The sequence below is a fragment of the Pteropus vampyrus genome, unplaced genomic scaffold, assembly GCF_000151845.1.
Source record: "Pteropus vampyrus isolate Shadow unplaced genomic scaffold, Pvam_2.0 Scaffold461, whole genome shotgun sequence".
NCBI lineage: Eukaryota > Metazoa > Chordata > Mammalia > Chiroptera > Pteropodidae > Pteropus > Pteropus vampyrus.
In genome coordinates this window covers 2,085,135-2,100,630 of record NW_011889242.1, presented here as the reverse complement: position 1 = coordinate 2,100,630, position 15,496 = coordinate 2,085,135, and the positions used below count along the sequence as shown (strand labels likewise).

General features: G+C 46.8%; 2 protein-coding genes across 2 annotated transcripts in view; both read right to left on the bottom strand.

The window, feature by feature from the left end:
- Positions 1-4,159: 4,159 nt before the first annotated feature.
- Positions 4,160-9,553, bottom strand: ANKRD23 (ankyrin repeat domain 23; the record flags this gene model as incomplete). Its single annotated transcript, XM_011381983.2, is given in 10 exon segments — positions 4,160-6,079; positions 6,161-6,259; positions 6,589-6,687; positions 6,830-6,910; positions 6,912-6,929; positions 7,017-7,115; positions 7,365-7,490; positions 8,194-8,322; positions 8,431-8,577; positions 9,458-9,553. Coding segments are annotated over 10 exon segments (990 nt in total), but the record flags the coding sequence as incomplete, so codon positions are not given.
- Positions 9,554-11,525: 1,972 nt separating this feature from the next.
- Positions 11,526-15,496, bottom strand: part of ANKRD39 (ankyrin repeat domain 39) — a 14,637-nt gene continuing 10,666 nt past the window's right edge. Inside the window, exon 4 of the mRNA XM_011381986.2 lies at positions 11,526-12,558. Within this exon, the coding sequence (XP_011380288.1) occupies positions 12,415-12,558 (144 nt within the window). The 3' untranslated portion in view covers positions 11,526-12,414. The remainder of the gene's footprint in view (positions 12,559-15,496) is intronic.

The following is a 15,496-nucleotide window of genomic DNA, read 5'->3' as shown; positions in this document are numbered from 1 at the left end:
GCATATCCTTTATTTTGTTTACGTGGTATATCACATTGAATTGTGTATGTTGAAACTTCCTTCCCTGGAATAAACCCCTCTTGGTCATGATATATGATCCTTCTAATGTGTTGTATTCAATTTGCTAGTATTTTGTTGAGGATTTTTATCTATGTTCATTAGAGTTATTGGCCTATAATTTTGTCTGTGTGTGTTGCCCTTGCCTGATTTTGGTATCAGGGTAATGCTGGCATCATAAAATGAATTAGGAAGTGTTAAAACTCTTCAGTTTTTTGGAAGTTTGAGAACAGGTATTAAATCTTTCCTGAATGTTTGGTAGAATTCACTGGTAAAGTTGTCTGGTCCTGGACTTTTGCTTTTCGGGAGGCTTTTGATTACTGATTCCATTTCCTTATTAGTGATCCGTCTATTTAGGTTTTCTAATTCTTCCTGGTTCAGTCTAGGAAGGTTATATATATCTAAGAATTTGTCCATTTTTTCTAGGTTATCCAAATTGGTGGCGTATAGCCTTTCATAGTATTCTTGTATTTCTCACGTTCGTTGTAACTTCTCTTTTATTTCTAATTTTATTTGTTTTTTTCTATTTTTTCCTTAGTCTTTTGGGGTTTAATTTTATCTTTTCAAAGAATCAGTTCTTTGTTAAATTTTTTCTTTAATTTTTATTATTTCCTTCCTTCTACTAGGAGCTTCATTTGTTTAGTTCTTTAAAGTGTAATATTAGGTTGAGATTTTTCTTGTTTATTGAGGTAGGCTTGTAATGTCTTAGTTCCACTTTTGCTGCATCACCAAAGTTTTGGTATGTCAGTGTTGTCACCTTCATTTGTCTCTGTATCTTTTGATCTTTTATTTCTTCTTTACTCAAACATTGTTCAGGAGCATGTTGTTTAATCTTCACATATTTGTGGCTTTCCCAGCTTTCTTGTAATTTCCAGTTTTATACAGTTGTGGTCAGAAAATATGCTTGGTGTGATTTCCGTCTTCTTAAATTTATTGAGACTAGTTTTGTGCCCAAACATATGGTCTCTTTGAGAATGTTCCATGTGCACTTAAAGAGAATGTATATTTTGTCATTTTGGTCCATTTGGTCTGTTGTGTCGTTTAAGGCTGATATCTCCTCACGGACTTTGTCTGGGTGATCTATCCATTGCTGTCAGTGGGGTCTGCTACTATTCATTAGTATATTTTTGTCAGTTTCTCCCTTTAGTTGCTTTACGTATTTTGGTGCTCCCAGTGTGGGTGTGTATATGTTGATAAGCATTATGTCCCCTTTATCATTATAAAATGCCCATCTTTGTCTCTCATCTTTTTTTTTTTAATCTTGAAATCTATTTTGTCTGATATAAGTATGGCTATACCCACTTTTCTCTGAATGCTATTTGCTTGGAGTATCATTTTCCTCCCCTTCACTCTGAGCCTGTGTCTTTGTAGCCGAGTTGGATCTCCTGAAGCAGCATCTAGTTGGGTCTTGTTTTTTAATCCATCCTGCTCCTCTGTGCCTTTTGATTAGTGAGTTCATTCCATTTACATTCAGGGCGACATTGATAGAAGAGGGCTTACTTACTGTTGTCTTTTTATCTTGTTTTCTGGTTGCTCTGTGTCTCCATTGTTTCTTTTATCTTGTGTTTCTGTTTAGTGGTTTTTTATGTTTTTGTTTCCTTTTTTTTTTGGTTACAAGCCTCAGCTCTAGATTTTTATTTTTGCGGTTACCATTTTAGGTTTATGTAAAAGGTTTCATACTATAGTCCTTTTTCTTCTGACTGCATCTTCATTCACTTGTGCAAGTTCAGTCTTTTTACCCTCTCCTCAGTTTTTATTATTACAAGTTATCTTTTTTTATGCTGTGTTCATTTCCAAATTGCAGAAGTCATAGTCTTTTAAAAAAATGTTTTTTTCTCTTTAACCTTTGTGTTATAATATTCTATTCTGAAAGAGTTGCTGTTTCCCGTTCCTTTCTGTCATCTTACAGTTGTGTGCACTTTTACCCTTTTGTCTCAGGTAGATGAGCTCCTTTCAACACTTTTGTGATGCAGGTCTTGTGGTGAATCCTCTCAGCTTCTGTATGTCTGGAAAAGCCTTTATTTCTCTTTCCTACCTAAAGAACTTTGCTGGGTATATTCTTGGCTGGTGGTTTCTTTTTTTTTTTCAATATTTTAAATACTTCATTCCACTTTCCTGTCTTGTAAGGTTTCTGCTGAAAAATCTGATGATAATGGGGTTTCCTTTGTAGGTTACAGCCTTTTACCCCCTTGGCTGCCTTGAGAATTCCTTTGTCATTAATTTTTGACAGTTTAATATAACATGTCTCGGAGAAGGTCTTTTTGCACTGAGATAAGTACGTTTTCTGTTAGCTTCTTGAATTCAAGGACCCAGCTCTTTCTATAGGTTTGGTAAGTTCTTACTGGTTGTTTGCATATGCTGTTCGCTCCTCCCTCGCTTCTGTCTTCTGGTATACCTGTTATGCTTATGCTGCTCTTTATGAAGGAGTCATGTAGTTCTTGTAGAGTTTTTTCATTTTTTTAAACTCTCAGTTCTCTCTAATTTTTAGATTTGTTTTTGAGCTTGCTACTTCTCTCTTCCATCTGAGATGAATGCTTTCTAATTCATTTTTCATGTCATTTATTGAGTTCTTCAGATCCAGAATTTGTTTGGTTCTTTTTTATAGTTTCAATCTCTTTGGTAAAGTACTTTTTGTTTGTTGTTTTTATTCCTGAGCTCACTGAACTGCCTTTAAGTTTTCTTGTATCTCGTGGAATTTTTTGTGCAGTCTGAATTCTCTATCATTTAAATTGCAGCCTTCCATGCCTTTGAGTTCAGTTCTGGAGACTTTTCTTGCTGAGCTACTTTGTTACCATGGTTATTTGTGGTAACGAATAACCATGGTAACAAAGTAGAAACAGCTTCGTGGGCTGTTTCTCTGCCTGAGCATGAGGCGCTGAGCTCTTTTTATGGCAGGTTGATGAGTAGGCGTCTGTCTTTTGCTTTCCAGTAGGTGGTGGTAAAGCACAAGGGTTTGTTTTCTCTACTGGCTGTACTGGCACCTGTGGGGCAGTGTTGCCTCAGTTATGGAAAATGCCCTGTAGTCCCCAAGGAGGCTGTCCTCCTGTGTCCAGGTCACCTTGGTTGCAGGGTACCATCCCATGGTAACACAGATGTGGCAGGCAATGGGACTTTGGACCTATGAGTTCCTGATGCTGCCTCCTTATAACCAGAAGGTGCCAGCCATATTGTACTGTCTAAGGTGTCTCCTGGGTAGGTGGGGGGTGGGGGGGTGGTCACAAGTCCGTGGCTTTACTTTGTTAGTAATGGTGGCTGCTAGGCTGTTGCTGCCAGACTGTCATATTGTGTCATAGCTTGGTTTGGTCCAGTTGGAACCTGCTATTCAGGAATGTTGCTTCTGTCTCTCCAGGCTGTCATGGGAGGAGTGCAGCCTTACTTCCCAGCTGCTGTCAGCTGGGGCCACGGCGGGCACCATTCCACATCTGCGGCCCTGTCTGTCCTGTCATGCCTTCCTGCTTGCCGCCATACACTCACCTTAAGAAGTCTCACTGTGGGCTCTCAGACATTTGTGCGTTAAGCAGAGAATCTTTTGTTGAATTATAGCTATTTGACTTGTAACTTTAAAAGGAGAAACCAAGGGGCCTTCTCACTCCATGATGCTGACATCATTCTTTTTTTAGCCTATAGGTGTCTGGCTGCTCCAGACCCATTTTGTTCCTCCATTGACTTAACTTTTGCACCTTTGTCAAAAATCGGGTATATTTTCGTTTCTGGGTTGTGTGATCTGTTCCACTGATTCATGTCTATCCCTCTGTCAGCACCACACTGTCACTACTTTAGCTGTACACAGGCAGACCTTGTTTTACTGCACTTCACAGGAGTTGTGTTGCTTTATTGCTGAGATGTGGAACTGAAACCAGTGTCACTAAGGTGTGCCTTTAGTAAATTTTTAAATTGGGTAGACTCTTGATTCTTTCAAAATTGTTTTAGCTATAAATTTAAAAATAATCTTACCTATGTTCTCAAAAAATCTTGCTGGGATTTTGGCATGAACTGCATTAAACCTGTTTATCATAGAACTCACATCTTTGCTATATTGCCTCTTCCAGCCCATAAATACGGTAAGTCTTGCTTGATTGCATTCTTGTTTGATCTAATTGCATTGATTTCACCCATCAGCACTTTGTAGTGGCTAGCATACATGCTTTGTTAGCTTTACACCTGAGTATTTCATTTCAAGAGCAGTTGTAAGTGGTGCTGTTTAAATTTGGTGTTCACACAGTCATTGCTAATATGTAGAGTTTGTGTGTCTGCTCTATATCCTGAGGTCCTGCTAAACTAAACTCCCTTACTCTTGGTGGTTTTTGTAGATTCCTTAGGCTTTTCTACATAGACAAGCCTGTGGTCTGGATGAAAATGTTGACACCTGGGTCCCACCCCAGGGATTCTGACTTGTCTGTATATCAGGACTTTTAAAACTTTCTCCCGTGTTTCTGGCTGAGAACCACTGCTCTTTGAACTTGCCCATCTCTGAGCAAATGCTTTGAGTGCAGGGCCCAAGTGCCTAGGCTGCCCACTGCACGCTGCCCACTTTGCTGTCAGGTGGCAGGGTAACAGGCTTGCGCTTGGCTGCTGAGGAAGATGAGGCCTTGGGCCCGGTGGCCTGGCCCCTCCCAGATGACTTGGCTGTGATGGATAACCAACCAATTTTAATTGACACAAAATTAAAATTGATGTGTATAAAAAGTATTTTTGTCACTTTGTGTCCCCACTTTCTAGATGGGGAGTCGTCTTCTCCATGGACTAGAGTACCCATTTCTCCAATGGCCCTATGGGTGAACGCTTGCTCTCCCCACAGGGCAGGGGCTGCCTGTGGGAAGGGAAGGTGTGGGGCTCTAGTTAGCTTTTTCGCACAGTAAATTCCAGTCTTGTTCTTGGCCTGAAAAGGCTACCAACGTTAGACTAAAAGTAACTGCTACACATGGGCATCAACAGGTGCCTTATGTATGTGAGAGGGGCTAATGCTTCATCTGTAGCCCATCTCTCAGCCTATGGCTCTGTTTAGGGCCAAATTCTTTAAGATTCACTTTCTGGCATTTAAGGACCCAGCCCTGCCAGAAGCATGTCTACACCAGCACAACTTGTAGCATAAAGGACAGAAAGAAGGATCTGTTAGGAGAGCTTGTCTGAAGTTGGGTCCTAAACGCATCACTGTTCAGTGGCTGTGGGGCGGCTGTAGGTCCAGGTGGGGTCTCAAGCCCCAGGTCCCCCTAGGGCGGCGTTGGTGCCTGAGGCAACACAGGGTCATGGGCCACCACCCCAAAGCACTTCTCCCACAAGGAGAGCCACCAGCTGGCTGACAAGAACAGCTGTTCTCAGTGGGCACTGGGATCCCTAAAGGCAGTATTGGCTCCTGCTCCTCAGTCTCAGGGTTCCTGCAGCACCCAGGTGTATACTGGGCTTCTGTAGTGGGGCCTCAGGCCCGCTGAGCAGCCCCCTCCAGACCCACCACCAGAGTCCCTGAGACCAAGGTTGTCAAGAGCCACTCCAGATGCCACCAGGGTTGCTGCTGATAGGGAGTCCCTGAGAACCCGCCTGAAGGTGTCGGTCCCAGAAATGCCTGTGCCTGTGGCCTGGATGGCAGCTGTAAGCTGTCAGCTGAGTCACTACCCGACAGGAAATGAATGCCTGTGAGGAGGCAGGGGCAGAAGCCAGTTCCTAGATGGGGGCTTATGACGGCTTCAGCTCCATTCCGGGTTCCCAGGCTACTCCACTGTCCCTCGTCTGGACCTTGTTTCCTGTCCTCCTAGGGTTCTGCATCAGCCTTTCCTAGCTTACGACTTGCAGGAAGTGGGTTTCCCTTGAAACGTGAAGCCAGATGGGGCTAGGGCTCTGAGCCACTCCCCGGAGGCTGAAGGTCAGAACCAGAGGGGTGTGAGGACACAGGGACAGAATGGTAGCTGTGAGTGGCCCTGCAGGCTGGCCGTCAGCACCAGGTGCGAGGGTGTTCCAGATGGGCCTGCAGAGCCTCCCGGATGCTCTGCTGCCAGTCTCGTGCCAGCTGCACCGGGGTCACAGAAGCCTGGGGACAAGATGCTGGGTTAGTCCTCCTCTCAGGCACCCCAGCCACTCCGGTGCAGAGCCCAGGGCCTTGGGGACTCACCTGGTTCTGCACGCCTAGCTGAGCCCCATAGAGCAGCAGCACCTTCATGGCTCTGTAGTGGCCATGCCGCACAGCCTTGTGGAGTGCTGTGTCTCCTTCCTTTCAAGAAGGGATGTTGGGCAGTGAACACAATGCAAATTAACTATATGTATATACACACACACACACACACACATATATATGTGTGTGTATATATATATACACATACATGTATATAAATATACATATATATGCACCTTACTGTTAAATTGTATACCTGAAACTTACTGGATTTTGTTAACCAATGTCACCATAAAAATGTTTTAAAAGGACATCGCCCTTCTAACCTCCCCAGCCCTGGAAAGAGTTGCGTCAGCAGGTGCTGTCACTGAGCTCAGGCTCCCTCATAGTCACTGTGCCATGCTGGAACTGCCAGAGCAAGCTCCTACCTTGTCCTGTGCATCAATGCGGGCTCCACATGCGATGAGGTGTTCCAGGCACTCACAGTGTCCCATGCGCACGGCCACATGCAGCGGCGTGCTCCAGATCTGAGGGGCGAGTGAGAGCTGCCGTGGCTCCTGAGTGGAGAGGCCCAAGCCCAGCCTCAAAGTGCTGTGCTTCCTTTGGGAGCAGTGTCAGCCCCGAGTGATGCTGCCTGCTCCTGACAGAGCCCCCATGGTGTGTCCTCACCTTGTCCCTGGAGTTGATCTGTGCCCCCTGGTTAAGCAGCTGTTTGAGGATGTCCAGGTGCCCTCCACGGCAGGCCCAGAAACACAGGTGTTCTGTCCAGCTGCAAAGCAAAACCGCCAAAGCCCTGCGGCGCACGGCACACTGGGCAGGGCGCCTGCTAGGGGAACAGGCCTTCCCCAGTTCTTACCAAGTCATGGGCGTCCACAGCAGCCCCCATCTCCAACAGCTTATTCACAAGCTGGCCATGACCCTTCAGACAGGCCCAGCGCAAGGCTGTGCGGTGCAGCTGGTGGTGGAGATGGGAGGTTGGTTAGGCAGAGGGAACATGGCCACACCTCAAGGTCTCACCCCCTGACCCCGGTCCCGGTGCTGCCGGCTCCCTCATCACACGAAGGGCCCCTCCCTCCAGGCTCAGGAGGCACCTGGGAACTCACGCCCCATAGAGTAGAAAAGCCCTGGGCCCGCAGGTTAGGGAGAGCATGCTGAGGACAGTGTCCTATTGCTGAGCTGCTGTCTGATCGGCCTGCCACCCTACCTTGTCATGGGCATTGGGGTCCCCTCCATCTGTCAGGTATTTGTCAATCAGAGCCTCTTGGTTCTCAGCAGCTGCCTTCAGGAATGTGTGCAGGTCCATGGGCTCTAGCTGGGCCTGGGGCTGTGGCTGGGTAAGTTAAGGGCAAGGTAAAATCACTCCCCAAGCTGCAGTCCTCCAGGCCGTCACTACTTCACCAGCCCAGCCATGGTGTCCCTACAGAGATGCTGTTAGCTTGTACAAATAGGTTTTTAAAAACCCACCCCCAAGAGATTCTGAGTGAACAGGCATTGGTGGGGGAGCAGGGGTTATTGGTTAGCTTGTGCTCCCCAAATTTACATGCTGAATCCTGACTCTAGACCTCAGAACATGAGCTTGTTTGGAAATAGTCACTGTAGCTGTAATTAGTTACGATGAGGTCATACTGGAATAGGCTGGGCCCTAATCTGACTGGTGTCCTTATTGGAAGGGGACATTTGGAGAGAGAGATGCACAGGGAGGAAGCTGTGTGAACATGGAGGCAACGATTGGGGTGACGTGTCCACAAGCCAAGAAACACTGAACTTTGCTGCCAACCCCCAGGACCCAGGACAGACCCTCCCTCATGGCCTCAGAAGGGGCACCCCCAACCTGATGTCAGACTCCAGCCTCAGAACTATTTGAGCCGAGCCTGGTACCACCCCAGTGACCACATATGGGTGGGTGGGAGGTCTCTGGGGTGGACATCAGGTGCTGCTGTGTGGGTGTGGCCATCAGTCTCTACTCTGGCCTCCCACTAGGACAGGACCTCCAGTCCTGGGCAAATGCCCCCATCGCCCAGCTCCACACCCACCTTGACCAAGGGCTCGGGTGCCCTGGGGGGGACTCTGCGCTTCCGTCGTTTTTCTCTTTGTCTTTGAATCAAGTTTTCCAAGTACGCCAGGTTCTCCAGATTAAATCTGGAACTGTTAAATTTCTCAAGCTGGACAGGAGGTAGAAAAGACCATACCAGCCATTAGCTGTGGTCACGGGGCCTGGGGGAAGGCTCGTTCCAGTCCCATCTCTCTCGCCTGCCCGGCCCCTCACTCACCCTCCGCCTCTCCTCCTCCTCTGCTTTCTGCCTCTCCCGGGCCTCGGCCTCCTGGGGCCCCTGCCTGCAGCCGCTGGGCCAGCCTCCGGGTCCAGGGACTCCATGGCCACATCCCAACTCCTTCCTTTTCTTTCTTACTCCACTTACCTGGAGGGACAGGGCAAGGATCAAGAAGAAACCAGGAGGAACATTAGAGAATGCAGCTGTGCAGTGGGTGTCCTGACAAAAGCTGACCGACACAGGTTGGTGGTTTGAAAGCCACCTGACCCTTCTCAAAGCTTCTGGGCCAGTGGTGTTGGCATGCTTCCTGATGCTCAAGGTTGCTGCTGGCTCTCAGCAGCTGCCACTTCCCTTTCCTGACAGTAAGGACACAGGGTCAGGGACATGACCCCATATCTATTTATATCACTGGGCCCATGTCCAGGGGAGTTCAGGACATATGACACCTCAACTTCCCTCAGGGGTTGCTGACCTTGCATTCCTACCAGATCATGCCACAACTGCCACCTGACCCCAAGCTCAAGGGACAGAAGAGATGCCTCCTGGGTAAAATTCAGAACCCCTTGGTTCAAATCTTGGCTCTTCAGGAGGCTGTTCTTTTGGAACTAGCACTGCCCTCACAGAGCCAGGCTTGGGTAGAACCCGCCGCACAACACTCCATTCTGCTCTCCCTCCCTGGCCCACCCCAAGGATGCCAGGGGCTGGAAACACTGAGGAATGAGCGTGCTGTGGGGCAGAGAAGCTGAAATGCCAGGGTGGTAGAGCCTGGGGCCTCTGGCCATGGAACCGTGTTCCCTTTCAAATGCTGGTGACCTAACACTTGTGCCCTATAGCCCATCCTGCTGAGGCTCTACCTGCTGGGACCAGCCAGGCATTGTGACATCCTGGGCCTCCCACGCCCCACCTCACCAAAAACATTTCCCAAGGTGTCACTGATGTCACACCGTTCCTTTCAATGCCCAGGGAACTCAAAGGCGCCCTTCCTCTCCCTCCCCAACAAAGGCAGCCAGACCCCCTGGCCCATTACCAGAGCAATAGCTTTCCCAGGTGTTGAGCTAAACCTAGACCCAGCCACGCGTGTGCCTTCCAAGGTAACTTGCCACTTCCTGTTCTTCTTTTGCCATCACAGTCCAGGACAAAAATCCCTAAATTCCAAGATTTTCATGTCACCACTACCCACCATCTTTCCCACCTAGTTTCCCTCTTGTGCCCTCATGTCACCCCCTTTTCCACCACTGCATTAAGAACCTGGTAGACCGACAAGAACCAAGTTTTTTGGTGCATTTCTGCTCCAAAAAACTGGATCCCAGACCACAGGACCTGCCTGCCCAACTTGTTCAGCCCAGATGACTGCCCAGCCTCCCGCCCATCTGCCCACATCCTTACCAACTGCTGGACACTAACAACATCCATGGTCCCCCCTGCTCTCAATTCCCCCAGTGAGGGGAGCTGAACTGTGAGCCCTTTTATGGGGGAGCTGTCTCCTGGAGACAGGCAGGGCAGGACAGAGGCTTATGCTTGCTTGGGTCAGATGACTCTGTGGCTCTGTCACACCCACCAAAATACCAGCATGGGCCTGCAGCCCACAGGGGCAGGAGGGGCTGTCCTGAGCAGTGTCAGGTTCATCTTCAGACATGCATATCCTGCACGTGTGCCACCCCCCACCTGCCCAGCGCTGCCTGGGTACTGGCCTGCATTCAGGGGGGAACAGTTCCCACCCTCCTAAGTCTAGACACCATTTGTGAAAGAGTCAAGTGTGAGCCTCTACGTCGCTTAGGTCAGGCCACCTGAGACCCCGAGAGGCCCAGCCTAATCCCTAGAGGACTGGGAGGATAGGGCCAGGAGGCTAACCTCCGCCCCAGGAACCCTCACAGCTCCCACAGGAGGAACTGCGTTTCAATGGACTCCCCAGCTACCAGCCACTTTCAAGGCTGCCCCCTATGCTTGGTGGCTTCCTTCCCAGGTGCCCCTACTTCTCCCTCACCACTCTAAGGGCCAGCGTATTAAACTCCTACATCAGGGGCCAAGTCCAGCCTGTAGAGAGCACCTCAGGCCTTGAAGACCCCTCCATGACCCATGTGCGGGTCTCTGCCAGGTGCTCTCCTGGGCGTGAGGTGTGCCCTTCCATGAGGAAAGTCAGGCTGACATCTGCTCCAAGGCCAAGCACACAATATTAACCGTTAATTCCATCACAAAGCAACCTGCCACAAGCTACAGTCAATCTTCCTAATTCTTCCTAAGATGCCAACATGCCCTTCAGAAAGCTGTGCCTTGAACTTTACCTTGACCTTTGAAAAGAAATCTGATAGCCAGTAAATAAGACTCCAGAATCGGAGCAATATGAGCAGAGATGACCAAAATGAGAGGGGACTGCGGGTCAAGGACAGCCCCGGGCCCTAAGGGCTGCCAACAGTCTTCCCCCACAGTTGGCTGGCTGGTGTGGTAAGCACTTGCCAATTCTGAGACAGAGCTTTTTAAACAAACTCAGTCCTCACACCTCGGAGTGTCTTGTTAAAGGGCTTCTCGCCTTTGGTTAAAGGAAGGGAAGGGCAGCCTAGACTCCAGTGAGGTGAGCAGACAGGAGAAGTCTGACGTGAGCTCTGGCCTCTGTCCACCACTGCCTCCAACTCCACGCTCCTGGACAGGTTTCATCTGAAATTCTCAGCAAAAAAAAGTTTCTTCCACATGAAACTCACTAGTATTAACTGACTTACAAAAAAATTACTCCTTGTAAAAAAATCCAAACATAGCAAATAAAGCTCAAGACGATCCCCTAAACACTTCCACCACAGTGGCCAGGGAACCACGGGCACAGTTTGCTACATCTCTGCTCTTATCTATAATTCTGTGCAGACATGTCTACAGACATGCTTTACGAGGCATCACACTACCCACCACCCAGAAGGCTCCCCCATCAGCAGACCATTCCGTCACAGCACACTCACACGACATGGGCTATCGGGGGGGCCCTGGTCAGCTCCCCCGCTTTTTTTTACATTACATCCCATGCACATCTTTGTAAACGCCTCTGTGAAAAGCCATCTTTGTTGACATGGATGAATATTTCTCTAGGTAGCTACAGAAAAATCAAATTATTGGCCATGTTCACTTAAATTTTAATAGATACTGCCATCTACAAGTGGCTATACCAATTTCCACAGATACCAACGAAGACAAGTGACAAAATGAAAGAGTGGAGTGGGGGGAGAAATATATGTACATATATAAAACATAGGATCACTGTCCAGGATAAACTATAAATCAATAAAAAGAAAAAAAATTTAATAGGAAAAAGGGGATAAACAGGAAGTTCACAGAAGACAGGTGTTCAGCCTCACTAATAATCAGTAATGCAAAATAAAGCAACAGCATTTTTAAATCTATCAAATTGATAAAAAAGATTATGGTTTAAAAAACAAGTGCTGATCAGGTTTTGAGGATATGAACGCTCTGACACATTGCTCATAACGTGCTAGGTACCCTCTGTGGTGCTTGCCATCTACCCACCCATTTAATCCCCACGATGCCTTGGAGGGGCCTACTATATAATCTTTCTCATTTTACAGATGAGGAAACGGGGACAGATGGGTAAAGTGACTTTCGCCAGGGTCACTCGGCTAGAAAGCAGCTTTTGTTTCATATATTCCATAGCTTCTTCTAATACTTACATCATTTTGTGTTTTTTAATTTAGGTCTTTAAATCTACTCGAAATTTAATTTTGTACGTGAGATGAGGTAAGGATAGAACTTTATTTTTTCCAAACAGATAGATGGTTCCACCTGAACTCATTTAGAGCAGCAGCAGCATCTGTCCAGGCTTCAGCACTTGCAGCCCCATCAAATATACTCCCTTACTTCCAGTGGCCAAAATGGGTGTGTGGGCCTCAGTTTCCCACCCTGCACCATAAATGCTGACCAAGCCAGGGGTGTGAAGACCTCGTCTGTGTACCCTTGCATGGCAGCCTGAAGCAGAAGGGTGGTGATTCAGCTGGCTAGCAGGTCCTGCAGGTCACTGTTGCAGGGTAGCAGGTCACATGCTAGTCGTGCCTTCCGATCTCGGACGGCCTTCAGGGCTGGGCTGTGTTGTAATAGGAGGGAGCAGATGTCCATGTGACCCTTCTCAGCAGCCTGTGGAGAGAGAGGCTTGAATCAAAAGCCACACCTGATTGGACCTGCTTTCTTGCTCCACTTCTGCAGATCTCTTGGTCCTAACAAAGGTCTCGTGGAAAAGGAAATGCTGGCTGCTGGAGCGGATTCCCCTACTTGCTACCCAACCTCACTGGCTCACACATGAAAGGGTGGAGTACTCTAGTGCCACTGTGGTGGCTAGCTTGTGTTCTTTGCTCAGTGACCTTCTTCTTTGTCAAGGCTGTACACTGAAGACAAGTACAGAACCCTGGGTCTCTAAGTATCTTTTACAAACATCCAGATCACCTACAGGGTGCTAAGCACCATGGACACAAGAGACATCAGACACAGTCCCTGCCCTGTGGGAACTTCCAGAGGAGCAGAGAAAAATGGACCCAGGATCCCAGCTTTCTCATCTTTTTTGAGATAGATGATCCTCAAAAAATAACAGAGTTAAGTGATTTACATCAGGGGTCCCCAACCCCCGGGCCATGGACCATACTGATAGTGCTGCACAGCAGGAGAGATGAGTGGCGGGTGAGGAAGTGGAGCTTCATCTGTATTTGCAGCCACTCCCCAGTGCTAGCATCACCGCCTCAGCTCCACCTCAGTTCATCAGGTGTTAGATTCTTATAGGAGCATTGGTCCCTGGTGCCAAAAGGTTGAGGATCAACAGACACACTGGCGGATGATGGGGGCCTTTGAGAGGTATCGAAATTAATAGTAGCGACCACCATTTCAAAGTTGAATCTGAATCTTTTCTAGCAGGTCCTCTTGAGTGCGGACTCAGGCTCTCAATCCTGTTGCCTCAATCCAGACAGTAGTTTGTTATAAGCAGTTGCGAGATACACTCCAAGTAATTTTTGCAAATGAAAGTACCAATGATTGAAAGTAGTTTCTTTTTTTTAAAAAAAAAGAAAGGTCCAAGATGGCAGCAGCAGGGATGCTGGGCTTCCCTCTATGGAGCACACTGAGACACATGCCCACATACAGAGAGCAGCTCCTCATGAGACAACAGAGGGCAGTCATGGAGAAACTGTGAGAGAAGCTGGGGACCTGCAAGAGCCATCCATCATCTACAGGAGTTCTCCAGGTTTGGAGAGGCCAGTGAGCTCCATCGTTTGTGTCCTCCTCCACCTCCATCACCTCCATAGGACAAGTGGGACTCTATCCAGGCGCTCTGGCCTACCTGCAAGGTTGCCATAGCGTGTCCCCAGCCACACCACTCAGGGCCCATTTTGGCTCTGAACAAAAGGAACAAGCAAGAGTTGTCACCACACACACCTGGCCTCCCCACCCGGAGCCACATCAGCCTGGCAGGTCAGCACCCGAATGACTCCCACTGGCTTGCCAAACCCACCTGGTGCGCACAGCCTGCACAGAGGTTGCTTCTACACAAGGCCACATTTTCAGGACTACAAGAGATAGCTATTTTGTCTAATTCATATTAACAAACATAGAAAATCAAACAAAATGAGAAAATGAACAAGAAAAATCCCCAGAAAAAAACACTAATGAAATGGAGATAAGGAATTTACCTGATAAAGAATTCAAAGAAATGGTCATAAGGATGCTCACTGAACTTCAGAGCAGAATAAAAGAACTTGGGGTGAACTTTGACAGAGTTAGAAAGTGTAACAAAGAACCAGGCAGGGCTGAAGAATACAATAACTGAAATGAAAAATACAATAGAAGGAATTGACAACAGGTTAACACAAAAGAATGGATCAGCCACCTGGAAGACAGACTAGTGGAAATCAAACAATCAAAACAGAAAAAAGAACTTAAAAATTGAATACAGTTTAAGGGACCTCTGAGACAACATCAAGCGCACAAATATTTACATTACAGGAATCCCAGAAGGAGAAAAAAAGGAGCAGAAAGTTTATTTGAAGAAGTAATGGCTGAAAACTTCCCTAACCTGGGGAAGGAAGCAGACACCCAGATCCAGGAAGCACGAGAGTCCTAAACAAGGTGAGCCTGAAGAGGCCCACATCAAGACACAGCAAAAGTTAAAGAGACAATCTTAAAGGCAGCAAGAAGAAAACAAGTCACATACAAGGGAAACCCCATAAGGCTGACTGCTTGGCAGAAGAGAGTGGCAGGACATATTTAAAGTACTGAAAGAAAGGAACCCACGACCTAGAATACTTCACCAGCAAAGTTATCATTCATAATTGAAGTGAGAGATGAAGAGTTTCCCAGACAAGCAAAAACTTAAGGAGCTCATCAACATTAAACCAGCTTTACAAGAAATATTAAAGGGTCTGCTTTAAACAGAAAAGGAAGGCCATAACCAGAAATAAAACAATATGAAAGGAAAAAAAATCTACAAGTAAAGGCAAATACTTAATAAACACAGACATTTAAAAGCTACAATAAAAGTAAAAAGGCAAAAGTACCAACTCTGTGAAAACCATGAGTAGTTAGGAAATACACAAAATGAAAAGACCTAAAATATGACATTAAAACATAAAGCTTGGAGGCATTAAAAATGTTATCCTTTTAGAATATATGAGACTATAAATGCCTATCAGCTTAAAATGAATGGCTATAAATATAGAATGAAATGCATAAACCTCATGGTAACCAGAAATCAAAAACCTATAAAAGATACACAAAATATAGAGAAAGGAACCCAAACAAAAGAACAAAGGAAATCAGCAAACCACAAGGGAAGAGATCAAGAGAGGAACGAAATAGGAGACTACAAAACCAACCAAAAAACAATTAATAAAATGTAAACGTACATACTTATCAATCATGATTTACATGTAAAAGGATTAAATGTTCTAATAAAAAGACATAGGGTGGCTGAATGGATTAAAAACCATGACCCATTTCACATCAAATTGACATACAGAGTGAAAGTGAAGGTATGGGAAAAGACATTTCATGCGAATAAGAAATGAAAATAAAGCTGGAGTAGCAATACTCT